General features: G+C 38.3%; 1 protein-coding gene across 26 annotated transcripts in view; it reads left to right on the plus strand.

Annotated features, from left to right (window-relative positions):
- Rbfox1 (RNA binding fox-1 homolog 1) overlaps positions 1-23,466 on the plus strand; it is a 2,027,889-nt gene that overhangs the window by 989,843 nt on the left and 1,014,580 nt on the right. The window contains exon 1 of one of the 26 annotated variants that reach the window (XM_063226469.1): positions 9,469-9,871. The exons of the other annotated variants lie outside the window; for them this stretch is intronic. Coding sequence (XP_063082539.1) covers positions 9,827-9,871 — 45 coding nt within the window. The 5' untranslated portion in view covers positions 9,469-9,826. Of the gene's footprint in view, positions 1-9,468; positions 9,872-23,466 lie in introns of those variants that run through there. 26 annotated transcript variants of the gene reach the window in all.

Here is a 23,466-nt window from a genome sequence, read left to right on the forward strand (position 1 = left end):
TAATGCAACTGCTGCCTCTCACAGGTAGATGAAGATCTGTAGTTAAAACAGAGGCAGAGTCCGGTATGCCTGTGGATGATCCCTTGGGAATGTCTCAGATAGGGGCTCCATCTATCATTTCTTTTGGAGACTAAAACAGGCAAGATTTTCTCCAGTTCTGAAATGTATTTGCACACAAGTGTGGCTAACTGGTTTGATTTTAGGGGTGGCACTATGTGGGAAAGAGGGAGCTTTGCAAACAAGCAGTGTATAAGCTAAGACGCACAAGCTCTGGGAGCGAAGAGCTGTGGAGAGGGCAGCTGCACACCCATTTCAGGCTTGACTAGCTGCCCATGTGCATTGCCTGGATACTCATGGTGGTGCTAGTGATGCTCTTCGTGGTTTCCATGTTCCTATTTCCTTACCTCCTTATATTTGGCAGTTGAATGTGAATAGTTTAAGTTGTAGGTTGGCTGGCTATACAATAATCTGTTCTGATAAGACTGCAATGTGACACCTTAGAAGTGGAACTTGGTGCTTCCTGCAGAGAGATATGTAGCCATCTTTATATCCCAGAATGTAGCTGCCTCCTGACCCATTTCCAACTCAAAATAGCCAGTTAGAGCTTCTTATCTTTTCCCAGTATTATCTGAATGTCCATCACCCTGCACATGGGTGCTACCAAGCTGGGCACAGTGGGCCTCACCTATAATCCCAGCACTTTGGGAGGCCAAGGCAGGAAAATTACAAGTTTGATGAGTCTTTCCTGACCAAGTTAGTGAGACTGTCTCAAAGTAAAAAATAAAAATATAAAAAGACATTTTGAAAGGTCTGAGGATACAGCCTGGATATGAAAGCCCTTGCTTCTATCTCCAGGGCTGTAAAACAAACAAACAAACAAACAAAAACATGAAATTGTATCAGAAATGACAGAGTTGGCCTTGACTTCTTGTTTTTTTTTTCTTTTAAATGCAACAACAAACTTCCCACACATACTTCACTGTCAGTGAGCAATGACAATTGTGTTTATAAAATACTTAATAAATATCAAATCATTCTTTTTTTTCTTTTTGCAAAGTCTCATATTCTTTTAGGCCAAAATATAAGAAAATAATCTTCTAATTGATCTCCCAGCTTCCAGTGGTCCATTTTCCACATTCTAGCTGGAATGCCTTTCCTTACACTGACTGTTGTTCCACCCTCCTGATAGAAGAAGTACAAACTTTTTACCCTGACCCTTAGGACCTGTTATCAGCTGACCTCTGTCCCTTTTCCCTGACTGGGCTTCAATGCTTTGTTCATCAGCCCACCTCGTCACAAATCTGTACCTTTACAAAAGCTGTTTTCTCTGGTTGCAATGCTCATTGCCTTGATTATGTCGAATAACCTCCTATACATCCTTTAAAACTTGTCTCCTTTGAATTCTCTGAACATGTGTTCTCTTTAGACAGAGCAAAAAGCTTCCTCTAAAAAGGAAATGTATAACACAATGTACTCCATTGTGCCAATTGTAACAGTAATTATAATAAAAGTTTATATCATAATCTTACATGTTAATATATTTCTCCAACAGATTTACACTTTTTTTACTTCTAAGCCTAATGAATAGTCTAGGATACTGTGGCCATTCCATTATATAATGTCAGAGGAATGTACCCATCATTTATGATTTTGTGGCATATTCTTATTTTCTTATGAAGAAATGCATCTTTATAGTTACAACTAAAAAACATTTAAACACTAGAAACTCCAATCCATCACGCATCCCTAGCCCATCACCATGTTCTCATCTCCCAAACTCCAAGTGAAGGATTCCCATTCTGTGCTTGGGCCAGACCAGATCAGGGCATCTGAACAGGAGTCAGAAGGCCTCTCCTTGCATCTTCCATGTGTGACATGCTGCTAATACCCAGTGACGGGATTTGAGGGAATGAATGATTATCTAGCCTTTTTATGACTCTTTGTTCTCCAAACTATTGGACCAAAATCCTTTTCAGAAAATTCAAGAAACAGTAGTCCTTGACAGGTAACAAGCCTCATTAGGGATATCTCCAAGCATCCTCTTCTACTCTTAGCATGTCTGTGGTGATGTAACACACAGAAATATCAAAGGCAACATAGGAACCTCACGTTGTCCCTGTCCCAGAGCCCCAGGATAACCTGCAATACTTGGGAGTAAGTTTTTCTTCCTGCTTCTCAGATCTCATAGCCCTTAATTTGTACCTCATTTCTAATTTACTTACTTGCCCACCCTGTTCTCTGCATACCAGTGAAGGTGTGTCCTCTGTGGATATTTCCTACGGCAGGGTACATGTCTTCATTAGTTTTATAGATGCCCAGTGAGATCCAACAGCACCAGCTTATCTTTTTTTTTTATTTAAAAGGAAAAAGAGGAAAAACAAAACAGTGTAAGGGTACAAGTAATACAGAACTACAAAAAAAAAAAAAAAAAAACAGTAAGAAATCACCAGTTAATAGATTACACATTATCATCTTAGAGATAGTTGCTCAAGTCACAGGATCAAAGCATACAAAGTAGACATTCAAACAGTGAGACTACAAACAGTTGTGTTCAATGATCTAACCAAAAACATTAATATGGGCATCTATTTAACACCCCTAAACACATTTGCAGTTGTATCCTTTAGAGTACTTTTTTTCCCTCTCTTATTTACAACAAAATTTACACATTTTGGGTTTTATTACTCCATAGTTGTTATTATTTTTTTGGGAAGAGAAGTCAAATATGGCAAAACAAAGCTGTCAGTCAAAACCAAGGATAGACATAGCACATGATGTAAAAACAGAGTATGAGGTTATCAACAATGGTTACCATAATGCCTCTTGCTTCCTTAAAAAGAATTGTCTATCTCATTAGGTATTATAAAGTTGAACAAAACAGTAGAGAACAAGACCAATAAATCCTAGACCTTGTAAACATTACAGGACTTCAAAAGAAGATAATAGTCAAACCAGAATGGGCATCATAGTGAATCTTATTGCCTTCAAAGTAGTTGCCTATACCCTCAAGCTTGATACTATCATACAGAACGGAACAGAGTCTAATCAGTCAAAACAAGATAGTGGGAGAGCACCAGCTTATCTTTGAATGAGATAAAAGTAGGAAACTGATCTATGTAATTATAAATGCCAACAACCCCAGAATCTAACGTAAGGCTCTGGTCCTCATATTTCCCCATCAGGTCAAAAATTACTTCCCAAGAGCAGAGCTATTCAAATGTGTTCCTTCCTTGTTACTTGTCCGTCTTCCTTGTTGAAGCATAAACTCTCTGAAGGCTATGGTTTTCCCATCTTGCTTATCTAACATGAAACTGAAAATAAATAACTGTAGAAATAAACAAAGACCAAACAAATCTGAACATGCAAAGGCTATGGGTCAGAGTTGGCTGTAGAGAAGGGTCAGCCAGCCCCACTGGCAGCTTGGCAGAAGCTCAAAAGGCAACAGATGCCCTGGGAAGCTTCACAGTGGGAAAAGGGGAGGATCCAGTTGGGTCACAACTGGAAGCTGCTAGTGAGCTCAGAAGAAGAGGGCATTATAGGTTAGGAGTGGTGTTTGGATTTCTTTGCTTGGTCCTTAGATGGAAGTTAGGGAAACTGTCAGTTATTAACCAAGCTCTACTTGTTTTTAAACTGTTTCTGGGAATTTTGCTCAGCTTTCTGAATCAGCTGGTATAGGTAGTGGTCTGATTTTCTACAATTCTCTTTTCATGGAAGACAGCCCAGGTCTCTGGACTGTTTTTGGTATATAACAAGTTATTTTCCTGAATGAGTTGAGACAGATGATTTGGGCAAAGTTTCCCTTTTATATATGATCAAGATATCTTTCATTTGTAGATTTTGTCTTTCATTGAGAGGAGAGGATAGGGAGAGAGAAAGAAACAAAAAAGGAAGGGAGGAAGGAAGGAAGAGAGGGAGGGAGGAGAAATGAGATAGGAGGAAGGCAATCCGACTAAAGAGAAAAGGTGGAGAATATGGGAATACTAGAATCGAATTGAACTCTCCAGATTCCATTTTCCTTTCTTCATGTTGAGGAGTAGCTCATCTTGGAATGAGATGGTATTTATTTTCAGAGCCCTTTGGTCCGATCCCATGGTCGGAAACCATAGCCCAGCAAAGAAGAAAGAGATGCTTTTCCTGTCATTTGGCCAAATAAGAGCCACATGCTTTTGAGGAGGCACTTAAAGAATTTTCAGTTTGCAATTGTGCAGAAGCTGCTGTTCAGGTAATTTAACATTGATTTTAGTTTAAAAGGCAATTAAGATAAAATGGGCAGGCACTAGCTACTTAGGTTAAATAAGCTTGGATTTAAATCGCTCCCCATTACCACCTTTGTTTTCAGTATCTGGGCTCTCCTTGTGCTAATTTAGCAGGCAGTGGTGTGGTGGCCCAAGTACAGCACGTGGATGGAAGCAGAAGGAGTAGGCCAGAAATTGTTTCCAGAGGGGGCTGGGTTCTTTTCTATATTGTTTCTGAGTATATAGATTAACACAATAACCCAGAGTTCTCACTTGGGGTTCTCTACAAATATTAAAGTGGGGCCTGTTTTAGAATCATCAGTTTTACTTCTAGATATTTTCTCTGTACATATGAACAGGGACAAGCTTCTAATATTATCGACAAGGATGTTCATTGCAGTGTTATTTAAAATAGAGTAAAAAATTCTGTCCTTGGGAAAAAAAATACCAAAGTTGCCATTGTAAGTTTTAAACTGATGTTATAGCAGCAAATGCTCATGATACATGACAGCAAAGTGCCAAAGATTATACATCAGTTTATATGATAAAGTGGCCATGGTGTGCTTATGAGGTTTTCAGTAAGTATGTCATGAGATATGTCTTCTTTGGATGAATCTGTAATAAAATATGATATGTGGCTTTCTTTGGGGAGTGAGATAACGATTAAATGTTTCCTGTAAGTTTCCAAATGTTCTAAACTACAATACTCACTGACTTGTAATTTTTGTTTTTAAATATTGAAAACGATGCTTTTCATTTTCAGTGCTTGAAGAACATTCCTTTCAGCAGATTCCTTCCTCCAGACCTTGAGCTCAGGTCTTCACACTAAGCTATATGACTAAGCTAAGACCCCTTTTAATTTGTATTTTGAAACAGTGTCTCACCTCACCTTAAGTCACCCAGGGTGGGCTCTGACTTGCTATCCTCCTCCCTCAGCCCACCCAGAGTTCTGGGATTACAGGAATGTGCCAACTGTCCCCAATTCAATGGTGTTCTTGATATGTGCAGTGGTAAAGAGGAGGTCTGTGCACCTGCTTAATTATGAGCAGGTTAAGTGGTTATTGTGTTTCTTGCTTGAAGAAAGTTTGCTAAGCTTCACTAAGGAGGGTCATTCACCTGGTCCTGCTTAAAGTTGTAACATGAGCCATTCTGCAGGGCATGCCTTTAAAACATGTCCAGGTGATTCATGTATTTGTCTATTATGAAATGTGGTCATTTACCAGCGATCAGTGCAGAGCTAATGGTATCCATTTAGGAATAGAGCCACAACATGTCCCCCCGTAAATCGTAGGCTCTCCCATCTCAATGTGCTTCATTAAACTCACCTTTCTTAATGCAACTGGACTATTAGATGTCAGGACAAAGAAAATCATTAGGCCCCACTGTTCTAATCCTCAAAGTCCCAATGTGGTTGTAATTTTATTTTTTTCAGATGGAGCTTGCTTTGTGCTTTTCTACAGGAAAATATTTTCAAACTAGTAAAGAAGCAATATTACTGTATTGTGAGGCGTATCTCAGTAGGTTATTACCATAACTTCTAGCAGAAAGGATAATCTACATTGCATTCTACTTCAGGGATAAGATTGATTTTTATAAAGATCTTTAGTGCATTGAGGCTTAGCACTTTTTTTCCTATGAAGAAGCAATTAGATGATGGAGTTTTCAAAAAAGTTTCTTTGGTGAGTGTAAACCAAACCATGATTTTTTGCTTTCTGAAGGTTTTAAAATGAGCAGAGGAAAAGAAGAGGCAATTTCTGGGCAGGGAAATGACATCAGTACACACATGACCAACGGTCTCCATCCTTGTCTTTTTTAAATATCTACTTAGAAAATTAAGAAATAACAGAGAAGGAATAGTATATGCACATATTTTCATCACCAAGAACTTCCAATTTCTTCCAGGTGTGTATCTGTATCAAATGTACACACATACGGCTTTTACACATACTGTAGGACATACATACACATGTATCTTTTAAGTTTGCTACACAAATGTTAGAAGAGGGTCTCTGTACACACATATGTGCATATACATTTTATTCTTAGATTATTTGTTATGTATATATATGTGTGTGTGTGTGTGTGTGTGTGTGTGTATGTATGTAACCTTTTTTAAAAGTATGAAACCAATATGTAAGAGTTGTCTTAAAAGGAAAAATAGAGTTCTCAAATTCTAACATTCAAATCAGTCTCCTCTTTCTTTCTGTAGAAATAGCACTGGTATCAATGCAGGGTCAATCCTTTATCTCACCCTGTGTTTTCTTTTTGTTGAATTTATTAATGTTACAGAGTTGTAGCACTGTCAAGCCATGTCTGAGAATCCAGAGAAAGAAATGGTACATTTCATCCACATAAGTTATTAAAACTTGATTCATGTGCATTTTTTGTGATTTCAAAGTCTTGTAAAAAATTATTACAAGAGCTGGAATTTAAATCTGGTGCAGGCCTTCAGATTGCCAGGACAGCATGCCATTCTTCTGGGCCATAGGTCAGCAAACTTCTTCCTTCAGAGGCCAGATAGTGACATCACAGGCACTGTGGGCCATTTGGTCTCTGTCAGGACAGCTCAGCTCTGTAGCTGTAAAGAAAACACAGAAGAAATGGACAGAGAAAAATGGGCAGAGCTGTGCATGAATAAAACCTTATTTGTGGACACAGTAATTTGAATCTATCATATTTTCCCCACATCTGCAAAATACTATTAAATTGTTTTAACCATTTAACATATAAAAACCACTTTAAAATTGTTTCCAACCCCAAACAAGCATTATCTAAACTTGACTCTTGGCACTCTTTGGCCAATATGTGTTTTATGCTGTTTTCTACACATGCACAAGCATTTAAATATTTCCAGAAAAATCAGTATCATTTAATTAATTTTCTATCATAAATAGTACCAGTGCATGCATCATTTATAGCTGATATATTTACCTCAGCAACTTTTTATACTGAGAAAGATATGTATGTGTAGTTATGTTCTATAGTATCTTTATATACATATATATATATATATATATATATATCCATGTCTATATAATTATTTATGTATTCACATATTCTTTTTTCACTCTTGTATACTATTCACCATAGGATGTGCCCTATTTTTCATGACCAGTGGCTGTTACATTTGTTTGCTATGTTTTTCTATTTGGTACAGTTGTATCCATGAACATATCTTGTACATACATTTATTAGCACACAATACAATACAAGTGCTTATAAGTCATAGGACTTAGGATGTATACATTTTGCATTTTTAGTAGCTATAGATAAATGGGCTTCCAAAGAAACCATGCCAATATGCAGCACTGGAGGTGACCCTGCCCATTTTGGAAGACGGAGCTGCTCACCACTGCTTTCCTCTTGGGCTGAGAGTAAGAAAGCCCCTGCTCGTGTGCCTTCTTATCTGGTAGCTACAGATGCTAGTGTTGCCCCTTATGTCCCTCTGGGTAAGTGGAGACATTGTTTTAACTCTTTCTGCAGCACTTGTACATGAGGACAGCAATTTATATCAATAACCAGGTCTGGCAACATCTGCCAAGGTTGTCACACTCCGCGATTAAATGACCATATGTGCCCGGGAACAGCGGGACAATGAGATTGTAATTGGGATTTGCTGTCTCTCCACTGGCGACCCCCACCATGTTTCTCTTCGAATAACCTTGCTTTTGTGAACTGATTTGCGAATCGAATTAATCCACTGAGAATGCCAGTTTGTGCTATGATAATAATACTTTATATTTCCAGATCTTTGTAATTACCGAACTTTCCAAGGAAGCCTAAACCCAAATACCCTTTGCCATGTTACTTAAAGCCATTGAAAAAACCTATATGGAGATGACACAAGTTAACTTTTGAAGAATGTAGGATAGTGCAGTCAGTAGCAGGTCATTATTGTGAACTAAAGTTTTACCCAATGTTATCTTGAAACCTTCTAAATTCCTTTGGCCCCCGCCCAAAGAGGACGATCTAAAGAACACACATGAACTTTCCCTACTTCCATAAAGACACAATTAAAATATTATCTTCATGACATCTTAAAACACACTAGTGCATAGGAAAAAAACCACTAGTTTAGTTACTGCGATGACAAAGATGGATGATGGTTATGTAAGTGCTTGGCACGTTCCAAAAATACCCTGAAAATATTGCCTCTAGATGTGGAGCTGTAATAAATGTGAAAATAAATATTTGAAAGATTCATTAGTATTTTAAAATTTGCTCACCAATATATGAAACTAATCTGGTAAACAAGGCCTTTAAAGTATCCAGGAAGATGCCATAGAAAGCTCATTAATATTTGGCTGTCTATCAAATGTTGGGTGGAAACACACATGCATAACAGACACGCACACACACAGAGGAAAGTGTTTTCTGTGTTTAAATCCCTTGCACAGGTAATAAGAGCTTGATGAACAAAGGTCATGTTTGTACATATGGCTTGCAGTTTTGACAATGAAGAAGAGAAACTAATTTTTCTACCTCCAAAAGTCTCACTTCCCCAGCCAAACACTCATTTAGTCCCCACGACAACAGCCCTTAAACTGTGGATAGCTAGAATCTCCTGTGCAATTTACTCCTGTTCACCAATCAACAACAAAATATAGGACAGCGAGGACTAGGGGCGGTGGAATTTACAAGAATGCCATTACTACTCAAGGCAGATCTGTTTCCAAAAGTGATCTTTAAAGTTCAATGCAGGCAGCAGAACTTTCCCTCCGGAAAGCGGGCTCAAGGTTCAGAACATCCTCCTTTAGCGTGTAAGGTGGAAGAGGAGCTGATACCCCAAAGCTTCTGCAGAAAGGAGGGCCAAGAGCTTCGTGGGGAATAGAGGAAGCCCACTGGCTGCGTTAGCACAGCAGGGGATGAAGGGGTCTTCCCTCCCGCTCTATCTATGAGAAGCTCAACACTGGAAGTCGTAAATACTGTCCCGTGGACGTTTTGAATAATGCAGGAGTAGCGTAAGTAATTGGAAGCGCTTATAGCCTGGCTTCAGACATTTCACTGCTCGTGAGTTAAAACTGGTTGTCAAGTGAGGACTCAGGGGACCTTGCAAGGTGCCCTATTCTGTCATGTGGTACATATTTAATGCTTGAAAGAACAAGAGAAGGGACACGTGCGCGGGGGGTGGGGGGGGTCGAGCACGGAGGTTGTGCCATCAACACCACGCTTGACAACTGCTTTGGAGAACGTGGGGGCGGGACCCACGCAGCCCCAGCGTTTACCACCTTCCCCAAGCTGCAAGACTTCGAGAAAACATTGGGCGTCTCCTTTGGCAACCCTTTTGGTGCCGGCCAAAGGAAGCAGAGGCCGCCGGCGAAGCTGAGCCCGGCGCGGCACCGTGGTGGCCTCCCTTTGTGTGCGCCTGGACTGTTGATTGCCTCCTCGCTCGGGCTGCTCGCTCCCGAGCCCGCGCGCTCGGTACCTGCGGGCGGCGGTAGCCAGCAGCCCGGCTAAGGCGCGGCGCGGCGCGCGGGGCGGAGGACCGAGTCATTTACATTGCTAGCACGTGGGTGCCTTTGCTGGAACCTCGGACTTCTCCGGCGTCGTGGTCTCCCAGGGAGGAAGCAGGAGGCACTTTGCAGGCGACAATGAAATCTTGGCAGCTAATTGCGGTCGTGGGAGATGCCCTTCAGGTAAGGCGAGGGAGAAGGCTCCAAAGCGCTGGTAGAGAAAGCGAGGGAGCGGGAGGGAGGCGCGGGAGGGGAGAGCTGCTTCTGTGGAGCCGTGCTTGGCCCACTGACTCCGCGGGAGGGGGCTGTCGGGGACGCGGGCGGGCGGGCGACAGGGGGAGGAGTGTGCAAATTGACATTTTGGGCTGCCTGTGGCACAGGAGCCGCTGTCCAACGCTAGAGCAGCGAAGGTGGTGGCGTGTGCGCCTCCGGGGCTGCTGATGAGAACAGGAACTTGGCGGTGGATGTAATCCCGGAAACCCGAGGCGGCGATGGAAGGTGGCAGCTGCGTTTGCAGCGTGTGAGTGGGACGCGGTATGTCAGCCCAGTACTGAGACGGCGAGGCTGCGCTCAGGGCTCGCCCTGGTCTCCTCGAGGGGTTCTGGGTGCCCGGAGATGAGGAGGGGGCGCTTGGAGGGACTGGGGAGTCTGGAGGGGAATGGATTTTCACTACAGACTGGAAGTTAGTGGGCAACTTCATTGCTAACGTTCATTGGTTCAGTTTAACTTTATTCCCAGAGATGAATAAGCGTTTATTAAGAATCGAGGTGAAAGTCCCAATAGGCTAGCAACGGTTTTGTAAAGGGTACGTGGTTCTGGAAAGGAGAGGTCTGTGAAATGAACGACCAGATGGATTGTATGTTTGGAAAGTTGGCACACTCACGTTCCAGCGAGGCGTGTGTGTGTGTGTGTGTGTGTGTGTGTGTGTGTGTGCGTGCGTGCGTGTATGTGCATATGAATTGTATATCTGTGTAAACATGACTACCATGCTCCTTACACAGGGGCGCTCTTTCTCTTCGCTTTTCTGAATTCCCATGGAAGAAAGATTAAACTGACAATATTGAATATAAGCTTTGACTGGATAAATCAGCTCTGGACCATATTATTAGATGGAGCAAGAATTGCCTTTCTTGAGGTATCAAATAAGGGATATGTGATTCGATTTCTAAAGTGATGGGATCAGCTGTCAAGCATTTAAAAAATATACAAAGTGTTGAAAACAACATTGATCAGACTGGGAAGACCAACTGCAAGTCTCACCTCTGCACATCCCTTCAGCAGTTATTTCTAGATTAGGTGAAATTTGGGATTTGTTTATTTTTTTCTTTAAAGAGTTTTGTTTTCCTTTTCCTGCTTAAGAGGGAGGCAGTGGAATTTCTAAATCTAAAAGTTTTCTTGGCAATACCATATTAGTAGAATGTTCTATTATGTACTGACAGCTACTTTCTGGTGTGGTCCTATAGCTCATAATTTACTCATTAGTTACATGGTTTTGATTTTGGTCACTTGGAAATGAATGCAGCCTATAATCAAGGTAGTAAAAAACGATTGCATAATCCTCTATTTCTGTAGTGGTGTAGTAAACTGGCTCAAGCCTATAGAAGCTTTCTCAACTGTGTTCTCTGTTTTTGACCCAAATGTGTGGTCAGAAATCCAGAGTGCATGAGTAAAGATGTATTTGGGGACAGAATCAATTTGCCTTAGTGGTTTGCTATGATTAAGTTTGAACAGGACTGTTCTTCAAGTGAGTAACTCAAGTTGGTCGGCAACATCTGTTTACCACTTCTGCTCAGAAAGAATGCAGCTGCGTCCATGATTTTCATATAAGAAATGAGATTTTCCAGCTCTCATCTGTCCACTCCCTGCTCCTGCCCCGGCCCTTCCATATGATAATATGCAAATTAAGAAGAGAATTACTATTCTGAAAAGTTGGGGCAACCTTGGAAGGGTATCTCTCTTTCCTACTTTTCATCCTTCTGTGTTTCTTTCCATCTCTATTTTTTGTGCAGAAGCACAGGAAGCTTTTCAGGTACTGTCTACTGTATAATTGTTGCAAAAAAAAATGTTTTACACACTGCTGAAGTATTGGAACCTGATTTTTTTTTTCCTGTTGGAATGAATTCTCTATACAGGTACAAGAATGAATTAGTACCAAGCAAGCCCTGGATGCTGGGGTTATAAAAAGTGAACATTCGTACTATTTTGTCTTAATCAATATTGTATGAAAAGCATACATTTATTGCATTAAAAAACGTGGTTCATTCTCTGATATCATCAAATGATGGATTTACATAAAACCACTCTTGATGTCTTAGGACTTTATTGAGCTAAGAATAGTTTTGAATTTATTGTAACCTTGTCCCTCAAACTTCTCTTTTTTTTTTTCTCTGTCACCCACCTTATTCCTAGAGTCTGGATTCCTTTAGTCTATATTTTATTTGCATCTAGTGGAAATAATATCAGTATTGATTTATGAGCAACCTTAAGTATAATGAATAATTTCTCTTTCTGTTTTCTGTTTGATTGTGTTTATCTTCATTCTAAAAAGAGTAGATAATTATTTTCTACTTGTTTCTCTCCCCGTGAGAAATATAACATGAAAACTGATGTAGAGTTCAAGAAAGGGGCCTTTGTAGCAATTGCAATATATTATCATATATTATGATGATGTATGATTTATATGATGTATATTGTCATATTCTAAGAATGAGCATTCATGCCCTTATTGTCTTTGATTCAATAAGAGAAAATTTAGGCGGATAAGTCAATCTTCATCTAAATAAACATCATGATATCTAGTGAAAGATAAATTTCATTTTTCTTACTGCATCCATTTATAACCATTATATTAGGCTTCTAGCAAAGCTCCAATGGAGATAAAAATGGAAAGGGACCTAAAAGAGGAAGGAAACTTAAGAAGCAGCATATAGATTTATTTCTTATTAATTCAACTTTTATTTATGTTATAGTTTGGCTTTTTAAAAAATTCACATGTTGATAATTGAAACTATTACATGGAGTTGAAGTAAGTTCTTTGAAAGTAATTCTAATGGAATCAAAACTTAAGTCCTTTCTGTGAGACTTTAGTCTCCATGTTGTGTCAGTTTTCTGACAAACATAAAAATAAACAGGGAGAAAAAAACATGAGTTCTTAAAGTTTTTGCACTTTAGAGTTCATTTGGTTGTACATCAAAGAAGTTTAGGATGTGGTGACAATCCATTGAATCTTTGCACATAGTCATGGGGATACAGTTTTGTCCTGGTGTTTGTCTTCTTTCCTTTTCCTGCCTGCATGAACATCGATGCACATTATGAACAATAGTATACAGAAGCAAATAAAGGAACTATGTAAGTAGGAATATTAATCTATTTGAATTAAATCATATATAACCAGAATAGCAGTCCTGAGTACTTGGTTCCTGTGTTATATGGTTACTCCCATGACTCCAATGCAAATCTTTAAAAGTCAGCACTTAATATATCATGCTCAGCTTGGAAATCTTGTGTGTTAAATTGTTTGACAGCTACAATGTCCCAAACAGTTTTCAGGGGATGTTTTTCTTATAAAGTTTCTATGAAAAGTTGTGAGGTTTCTGAATGTTAGCTCAAAAGGCTTAAATAGCTTATGTCAGCTATAGCAACTCATTTTTGATTCAGCAAAACTAGGTTATGAATTCAAGCAATTAAAAATGACAAAAAGCCCAATTTCACTGCCTAGATTAATATGCTTCCAATTTTTCCTGCTCCATAAAAATTTCAAAGTGTTCTTTCTGGTGAGGTGCTTGCATAACCTATAGGGCAATGGAGGGCCCCCATTTCACATTTGCTTATGATGTCTGACTACTTTGATGTAGCAAATGTAAATAGGATCGATTGGATATTCTGAACAATTTATATTTGCAAGTTTTCATGAAATCATTTCCATTGAGTTTAAAGGAAAATGGAGCAGATCAGTGGTTAGTTCCTTAACATTTATCTTCTAGCTCATTCCTATGAAAGGCCAAGGAAGACTTTTTGAGAGATGATATAAATATAGAAGTAGTAGTATACAGATATTTAATGCAACTTTGGGCATGTTTATTACATTTTCTCTATTATACATTTTCTCTATTTCTGCAGAAATGAAGTCTAGAATTCCAGGTTAATGCTTATCTAATTAGCCAACGCTTGCTACTCTTAATTAAGACAGATCTTTTGTTCACACAGAAGTTAATAGTCAAAACTGACCCCTCAAATTCCTTGAGTTTTTGATTAGTTGGCTAACTTTTCTAACCTATTTTGTTACTGATCCCAAAAGGTACAGGTGTACACACACACACACACACACACACACACACACACACACACACACAATGAAGAAGCTTGTCTTGTAGTATCGGACACCTAGCTTCCAATCTAACATAGAAAAGTACCAATAACCATAAAAGACCAAATGCTATTTTGTCTAGTGTTTACTTTGCAAAAAGAATATGTTAAGGACTTTATCTTAGGAAGTCTTCTGCCATCCCTTCCTTTCCTCTGTATGATAATACTGCATCTGCGTCTGTGGTACTACTGTTGATAGAGCTCTTCATTTAATTGAAATCTCTAATTCTGAGGGAATCGGTTGCTTGTTTGCTAATGGGATGGAAGTATTTGTTGAATTTATTGTATTTGTTTGAATGCATAAATAGCGGCCTTTCATTTTCATTGTAATGAAAAGGAGGAGGAGGATAGGGATGGAAGGATACATCAAGAGTGACAGTAATAACGTCACAATGCTGATTTCTACCTGGGCACTGCTGGTGCCTTTGTGTATCTGGCATTGGCCTGAGAGCAACCCAGCATCCTCATCACCACCCGGCAAGGTAGGTACTGCTGTGCCTGTTTCAGGGAAGGGGGAGTAATATTAAGGAATTTCTGGAATTAGAAAAAGTGATTAGTTTCCAAGTTTTTTCTCATTGCAATGAATTTTATTAATCGGAATGCAGAATGGTACACAAAATGAATCAAATATTCTAGGTTTGTGATTCTCAAGCAGGAGAATCTTTATGCTCCCAGCATTTTGGAGACATTTTTGATTGTCATAGTTGGGCAGGGTTTGCTACTGACACGAAGTTGGTAGAGACTAGGAGTGCTAGAACAATGCTCTACCTTAAATGAAGAATTAACTGCCCCATAAGTCTAGCAGTACCTGGATTGAGGCATATGACTCTAGGCAATATGAGGAATAGTATAACTAATAGATGCATGTCCTGATTTTTCAGTAGTGAATACAGTATAGCAGTTTTGATCGTCAAACTTAAAATTCTCTCATTGGTTACTGTGAATAAGATCATGATGTAAAATCAGAAGGTGCGTATTTCCTTACAATATGACCTTAAAATCGTTGCAGCTGCTTACTTGGAACATTTTTCTTTATAAATATGACATGGATTAATGTGATGCAATTGTCTATTTTTTCCTGATTAATAAGTGTTATGCTTGCCAAGTGCTAGGAAATAACATTTCTTTCCATGGTACTGATAACTAATAGAAGAGAAATATACCTGTACTAAACAAGGTAACAGTAATTATAAGAATGTTCCAATAAAAACTTTCTTCACCTTAAACATTCAAATGACAGTATTTTCTACTTTAAAATTTGGCACATGGGCTGATGTATTTAAATAAAATCTTAAGTGTTGTTTCATCTTACCAAGCACATTGTAAATGTTTTATTGTTTATTTATTTATTTACTTAGTTTGATATCAGATCTTGCTATGTAGTTTAGGCTGGTCCTGAACTAACTTAGTAGCTCAGAATGGCCTTGAACTTGCAATGATCCTCCTGCCTCTGCCTCCCGAGGGTTGGAATTACAGGTGTGTACCACCATGCCCGGCTATTGTCAAAGCTATAAATATTAATTTAATTGTTAAGGCAGGATTAGTAGGTTGGTACCTCCTATGATACATTTTACACAAAAGAGGCTCAGAGATGTTGAATGAGTAATTTACCCAAAAGCACACAACTTCTAAGATCCAGAGCTGTGATTGAAACTCCAAAATCTGTGACCTTAGCCACTTTGCCATGTTCCTCAATAATTTGGGTTTTTACATATGCTGAAGCAACATTACGCAACATCTTCATATTGATTTTGGAATAAAAGATATCTTAATTGCATTCTGTTTAAGAAACCTGACTTAGCTACTTTTGAAGAAACATGAAAGACAATGCATATAGCTTTATTTTTCACCATCTAAATATTTGTAAATGTGTATGTTGCTGGGGCCAGAAGGCTCTGTAAATTTTTTCTACCCTATCACTTCCAACAAAGAAGCCACCAACGGAAAGAAAGAATACAAAATGTTTCAATTTATAAGGTGCATGAGTTTTGTTTTATTGCCATCTTTATGATAGTGTTGGAAAATAGAGAGAAGTTATTCGACTGTCTTTCTCCTAGAGGTCTTCAAGAAACTCAACTTTTGATTTCTTGCTGCTTTTAAATTTTCTAGGGAGCTGAAGTTGTCCACTGCCAAGGGGTGATGTGAATATGGTCACACTGAGTCCCAGCTTTTTCATGCTAACATCAGTTTGTTTCTCTTCCTTCCTTTAGAGAAGGACCAGGCCTGTCTTATTCTCTGTTGAATTTTTAGCATGTAGCAAATGCTATGAAAGGAAAAACAATTTAAGTTGATTTTTAAATAGAAGTGATAATTTGATACATTTTATTCTGCTTTACAACTAAAAAAGAAAAGCTCTTGCAAGTATTTAATTAAACATGTGTGCATGGAGTATCCAGCACACCAGGATGAAGGTAAGGAACCTCAAGAAACTTGAGTTGAATGAATGAATGAATGAATAACTGGATGGAGTAATTTCCACTTTAAAATATTGTCATCAAGGGTTTGTATGGAGTTAAACTTTTAAAGCAAATATCTTGCAGGTTGAACACAAGTCACTGATGGTGGGAAGTACAGATCTGACAGATGTCCTTTCAGCCTTTCCATCCAAATGTGTACTTTAAGGAAGTGTTGGTATATGGATACTGCTCAGTATTTATTGCCCCACAAAAAATCCAAAGATGCTTCATCACAACCTACAGTCAGGAACTGAACTTCACCTGAGGCTGGCCGATATATCTATATCTATATCTATATCTATATCTATATCTATATCTATATCTATATCTATATCTATACCTATATCTATATCTATATCTATATCTATATCTATATCTATATCTATCTATATCTATATATCATGGGCAAGGAAAAGCCACTACTGAGTAGCTTGGAAGCTTGGATCTGGCCCTGGAGGAATGTCAAAACCGTAAGGGTCTTTAAACCGCCCTCCCCCAGCCCCAGGGACTGTCCAGGAACCGGACTGGAAGTGGAAACCATTACTGTTCTTCCTGTATATTTCAGGCCCAATGAACTCATATTTGAACAAAGAAAGCAAAGAGTGAATCCCATTTCAGAACTGTCAAAAGATGGATGTTGGATCCATTATCGTCAAATGTGCTTTTTTAATACAGTTCATCAAATGGGCTTTTGTAGAATACCTATTCCATCTAAGTGTTGGCTCATGAAATAGCTTACAGTGAAACCAGAATTTGTTGCTCGGTGGAAAAATAACTGGCAAATAAATACCACATGTATCCGAGACAGTCCAGTTATGTTGTGTAGATATCATGTTTGATTCTATGCTACTGACATTTAACTTACCTCTGAATTATCTTAATCCACTAAAGAAAAGAAAGAATGAGAAATTGCACTTAAAATGGCCATTTAAAATCCATATCCAGCAGAATAGGCTTCTAATGTATTTCTATATCTTAATGTAAAGCTGCTTTTAGAAATAAAGATGACTCCTATCCTGCTAGAGGAAAATGGATTTCTCTTGAGTTCTTACTGCAAAATGACTCCAGAGGTTGGAAAATACAGGGGTTATGTCAATGGCATAAGAGATTCGGGCTTCAAATTCTGCTGTTAATAAAATGCTGTAGCTAATTGCTAAATGTAAAGGATTATCCATTATTCTTCCTTGTACTGATGGTGTCCATGGAGCATCTGCAATGGGAAGTTCATGTAACATCCCAGATACGTCTGACTGAACTGAAGAATCCTAACAGCCCCATGAGACAGGAGTTCTGTGTATGTAGACCCACTTTTTGTGAAGGAAGACTGAGGCTTGGGTGATTTTCTTTTTACCTTGATTATCAACAGCTGGTGGGTAGAAAGATTAGTAATTAAATGTGAACACTTGTTGCCTGATAGCTCATTTTATTTCTTGACTCAATGTCAGAGGAATAATTGTTTTAACACTGGTAAAAATATGTTTGACATAGATCAGGCAATTTAGTTAGTCCTCTGTTGTCCTCATATTTAGAGTACTTCCTTTGTTAATCTTGGCAGAATATACAAATAAGTGGGTTGATGGATAGATGCATGGATAGCTGAATGGAAAGGTAAATGGATTGCTAGATAGATCAATAAACAGGTAAACATTAATGAAAAGAGAATTTGGTGAAGAACAAGATAATAGTTTCAGAAAAATAACTAGCAACTATATGAAAGTATGTATATATATATATATATATATATATATATATATATATATTCATGTATATATGAGGGTATATGAATGTGCGAAACTTGGCTTGGATATGGACAAATTTTATAAACCATATTACAAAACATTTTATTTGATCGAAGTCTATCATACACTATTGGAGTACGGAATGGTACCTTCTTTTGTAAGGGTATAATTTGGACAGTTTTATTTTAAAAAGATATACCTTTTGACCTGGTATGTCAACCTCTAGGATTTAAGTGGTTGCTTGTGTTTGGAGAGATACAAGTGACATTACTGCAGTAGAATGAACAGAGTGAAAATAAAGTGAAACAGTCTAAATGCCTAATGCCAGGCTCTGGATGCCAAGGAGAGTTAAAATAATGTGATATTTTAGTGTTTGTGTGGATACTATCCAAGAGGTTATAAGTAAACTGTAGCGCAAACTTCAGAAATTTGTTAGAAAAACTTTATAGAAAACAAATATTCAAATGCAAATATTTTACAAAGATGCCAAAAATAATCTCCCAAATAGCTAAGGCACTGTGACTGTGATTATCCTTGAGGTAATCGGTTGATGGCAAGAAGAAAATGGAAGGAACTTTTGCTTCTAACATATATACTTTTATACCTTTTTGTACTCAGCAAATGCACACTACCTGGACAACAAAGGATATTTTATTGGAAAATAAAGAGCTTTAATTTTACAAACACCTTTTATCTCCTTCTTACCAAAGGTGATACAGATCAGCTTAGATTCCAAAGTGTTTCTGTGTTACATTGAAACACCCCACTTTTCTCTGAAAATGTATGTAAGAGAGGTTTAAAACAAAGTAATAAAACCTAAATTTTGTTTTAGTCAAAATTATGCTTTGGGTACACTTTGGGGTTAGAACATTTTCTAGAGAGGGGTGGCTGTTGAAGCTTGGCAATTTCTAAAAAGGATAAATCTGAATGTTAAGCATAATCTTTGGCCACAGAGGAAGAGAAAAATTTCCCGGTGCTATGGACACTTGTCATTCATCAGTAGTACTGCAAAATCATGATCCTTATCCTTCGTCTAGCTGTGCATGTCTGTCAGAGACTGAAAGCTGCTAAAAGTTGTATACTATTATTTTTTTATTCATCTCTGGGTCATTTCATCTTCCCGTGCGAACCACATGAATGGCTGTGTATGAAAATTGTATTTTGTGCTGCATTTCCTACTGTGAAAGATGTTTACTATATATTTATGAAAACACTGCAATAACAAAACCCTTTATATAGCCTTTCAATTTGCTGTAAGGGCAGATAAAATATTTTTATCTCGAACTGAACTTCATACCTTGGGAGATTCAGCTGGTCCAACTCAGAATAATAAAACACTTCAGAGAAAGGCAGACCTTCTCAGATTGCTTCAGGAACCCGTGCACTTCATGCGGCAAAGCTTAGTTCTTTTCACCGTGCCCGCTGAATACACAAAAGGTAGAGATGATCAGTATAACTCCTGGAAGATTAAATAGAAGGAATCACAACTTTGCCATTAAATAAATAATTTTGTCATGCATCTATAGTAGATTTGGGCTGATTCTTAATGAGCAGTGCTTTTCCCAATGGCAGAAAATACACAAAGAAGATGACCTGCAATGTAAATATATCAAAAACTCTCATTCTTAACCTTCATTTGGCTTAAACAGTGTTTTGAATTTCATTTATTTTTTGTGATACTGGGGTTGAATCCAGCTGCCACCAAGGTACATCCTCACCCCATTTTTATATTAGGGCATTATAGTAATACAGAATGGTGCAGTTCCTTTGGGGAAATCATTATATCCCTTCAGAATATCTTGATCATTTTCATTCTCATTATGTCCCTCTCCATTTCATCCCTATGTCCCACCTCTAATCACCTTTATCCTCTCCTAAAGTCTGTTTTCTAGTTTCCTGACATTCTCCACCACCTCTCCATCCCTCCCTCCTTCTCTCTCTCCTCTCTCTCTTCTCATGTAAGAGAAACCATGTTATATTTAACTTTCTGAGTCTAGTTTATTCATTTAACATTATCATTTCCAGTTGTCTCCATGTTTCTTCAAGTGACATGATGTCATTCTTCTTTCAGGTTGAATAATATTCTAATATGTATTGCATTTTTGTCTATTCATCTGTTAACAGGTATCCATGCTGTTTGCACAGTTTAATGCCCCCAATATCGAATAACCCTATCAGGAAATAGGCAAATGAACATAATAAACACCTCTCAAAAGTTGTACAAATGTCCAAATAGGTATATGAAAACATGTCACCATATTGAGCCATTAGAAAACTGTAAATTCCAATGGAATGGCTATTATTGGGAATACAAACAATGAACTCTGGCACAGAGGCAAGGTAAAAGGAGCCCTCCTATATTGTTGATGGGAATGTAAGCTAGTAAACTACTATGGAAATCAATGTGGAGGTTGATAAAAATAATAAAAATAGAAATATCACTTGATTGAGCAGCAGCACTCTTGGGGTATATTCCCAAATGAAGTAAAGATAGCATGCATTTTACAGCATTTCATGCATGCCCTTGTTTATAAGAGCATAATCCTCAGCCCTTTTAATTTTTTTTCCAGTACTGGGGACCAAACTCAAGAACGTGTGGTTGCCAGGTAGGCACTTAACACCACTGAGCTAAATCCCTAGCTTTTAACTTTAAAAAAAAAAAAATTAATTCAACTTGTCCAGGCTGGCTTGAGACTTTGGGATCTTCCTTGAGTAGCTGGGATTATTATGACCCACTGTGTGCTTATCCCTTCTCTTGGATAATGCCCAGCAGTGGGCTCTATCTTTGATTCACATGTAGTATAGAAAACATCAGTGTGTTTTACCCTTTGGAAATGATGCCATTTGCACACAAATCAATAAAAGGAGAAAAGAAAATCTTGCTTGCATCTTAATGTTTATTTCCACATAAACATTGCACTAAATATAGAGAATAACTAGCATTTGTGTAGCACTCAACATATGCCAGTCTGTAGCCTGCTATATTCACTAATGCACTGATCCTCAATACAGCTTCATGAAGCATGTGCTTCTGTTGTCCCCACCTGTGGAAGAAGAATGAAACACAATGTGTTAGGCAGCTTTCCTAAAATTCTACAATCAGTGCAACCTCTAGGTCCACAGCCTGGTTTGAGACTCCCTCATTTTAACTACCATCCAATGCTTTGCCATCATTGTCTAACCTTTTGGTCATAAACATCCAGGATGGCTGAGATATAATCATTGTTTTTTGTTACCATCTATTGTATCCCTGAAATAAGTTTGTAAATGGAATTTGGAAGCTGGAGCACCTAGCCAGAGGCTGACTTCATTGTCTTTTAGCTCCCTGGTTTGCATTTAAGCTTGCTTAACTTGGCTATCTCAGACAGATGGATGTTTCTTCTGGCTCTTTGGATCTCCAAGAAGTGGATTTCACAACCCTCTCTTGGTTATGTACTGATGTATTTCACAGCTCTCCATTGAGTTATGATCAGATTTTTGACATAACCCAGATCTGTAGGCTGGAAAACCGAGCCCCTCCCACTTTATCCTGGCTTTTGTGAAGATGTGGACTTGATGGTTTAAACTTCTGTTCTGCAATACAACCTGAAGGAATGGATTCCTAACGGAACCCATGTAGCTGGCAAACACTGACTGTTGAGCTTTTCATCCATCCAAAGGCATTTCCTATTTTCACCCATTGTATAAAATATTTAATATTTTTGTATGCTTCAGTGTAAAGCCATCTGTTGCAGTGACAGGACAAAAAATGTTGAAGACAAGAAGAAACGTATGTTTATGGAATGATTCCATGAAATGTTAACAAGAAAGATATGTGCTACTCTGAGTGTCATGGAGAGTGTGTCCAGAAGAACATGGAGGTCATGGTTTAGAGTATTGACATTTGTAAATTGATATTTACACGTCTCCTGCCTTTTTATTCCTAGCTTAAAAATGTAGAACTAGATGGTTGATGAAAGTGGTGGCAGGGATCTGAAAGGAAACGGTGGGATTATTTGATATTTGCAACTTTCCTTTTTTCATCTATTGTCCTCAACTACATGCTTCCATTAGCTTTCTGTCATTGATTCAAACAAGCAAATTGGGATCTTGTTCTGTGCCAGGTAGTAGTGTTGCTGGAGTAGCTAGATTGTGTTGCTAAATAGCTAGAGATGTTTCTCAGTGCACTTCTTTTAGTAACCATGTTACAGGTGTGCTAGTAGAGAAGCAGTCAGATGGGAATCAACATTGTCTGCCCACTTGAACATATTGGTAGAGATAGGCATATAAAATTGATGCTGCACTGTGCTGCATCTTTCCCAAATGGGCTTGAAAACCAGTGCAACTGCCTTTCAGTGCAGACACTGGTGCTCCTTGGGAAAACAGTAACAGTTGAAACACACCTATTGGTGTATTTAAGCCTCATAGTTATCTTCTATGGCAGTGGTAGTCATCATGTTTTTTTTTTTTTTTTTTTTTTTTTTTTTTTTTTTTTTTTTTTTTTTTTTTTTAAGATGAGGTTGTGGTATTACAGAAGGTTAAGACATTACCTCAAGATAACATAGCTGATATTGAGGATCCTGGAGCTGGCCAACAGGCCAACCAAATATGCATGCTTACCCTTTGTTCTTTATATTTGAGACGGAGGACAAGAGCTTGTTGAATGCCTCCGACCAGGTATTCTTTGAGGGATATTAGTTAAGGTACTTGGCTCTAAAGATCAGGCAGGTGGCTGCAATGTGGTAGCAAGGTTGCAGTTTCCTGCAGATTTTATTTTAAAATCGTCTAGCTCTAGCCTGATGTGTGATTACAGTTGGCAGTTGATGATGTCTCAAACCATATATGGAGGCTACTAGAAGGAAGTTAGCGTGACAATTAGAAGCAGACATCTTTAAAGTACTCTAGTGGAACACGAATATATGGGGCAACCCTGGAGCCCTCCTTTTTCAAACCAATCTTCCAAATATTTCCTACTAATAATGGTGATAAAGTACCTTAATTCAATTACTTGCTTTTTGCCACATCAATAAATGTGAGAATGGTCTGTACCCATGTCAAATGATGACAGTAACAACAGCCAGTATAAGGCTGATCATATTAATAAAATAGTAAAATTTAGGGTCCTTTATATGTAAACAAGACCAAGACATCTCTGGATCAAGATAATAGAGATAAAACAATCAGGGTATCTAGGGGAAAGAAAATCCTCTATGCTTCTCAATATCCACCATTTATTTCA

This window comes from Cavia porcellus, unplaced genomic scaffold (assembly GCF_034190915.1).
Source record: "Cavia porcellus strain 051 isolate PalLab524CR breed Dunkin Hartley unplaced genomic scaffold, mCavPor4.1 scaffold_16, whole genome shotgun sequence".
In the NCBI taxonomy this organism is placed as follows: Eukaryota; Metazoa; Chordata; class Mammalia; order Rodentia; family Caviidae; genus Cavia; species Cavia porcellus.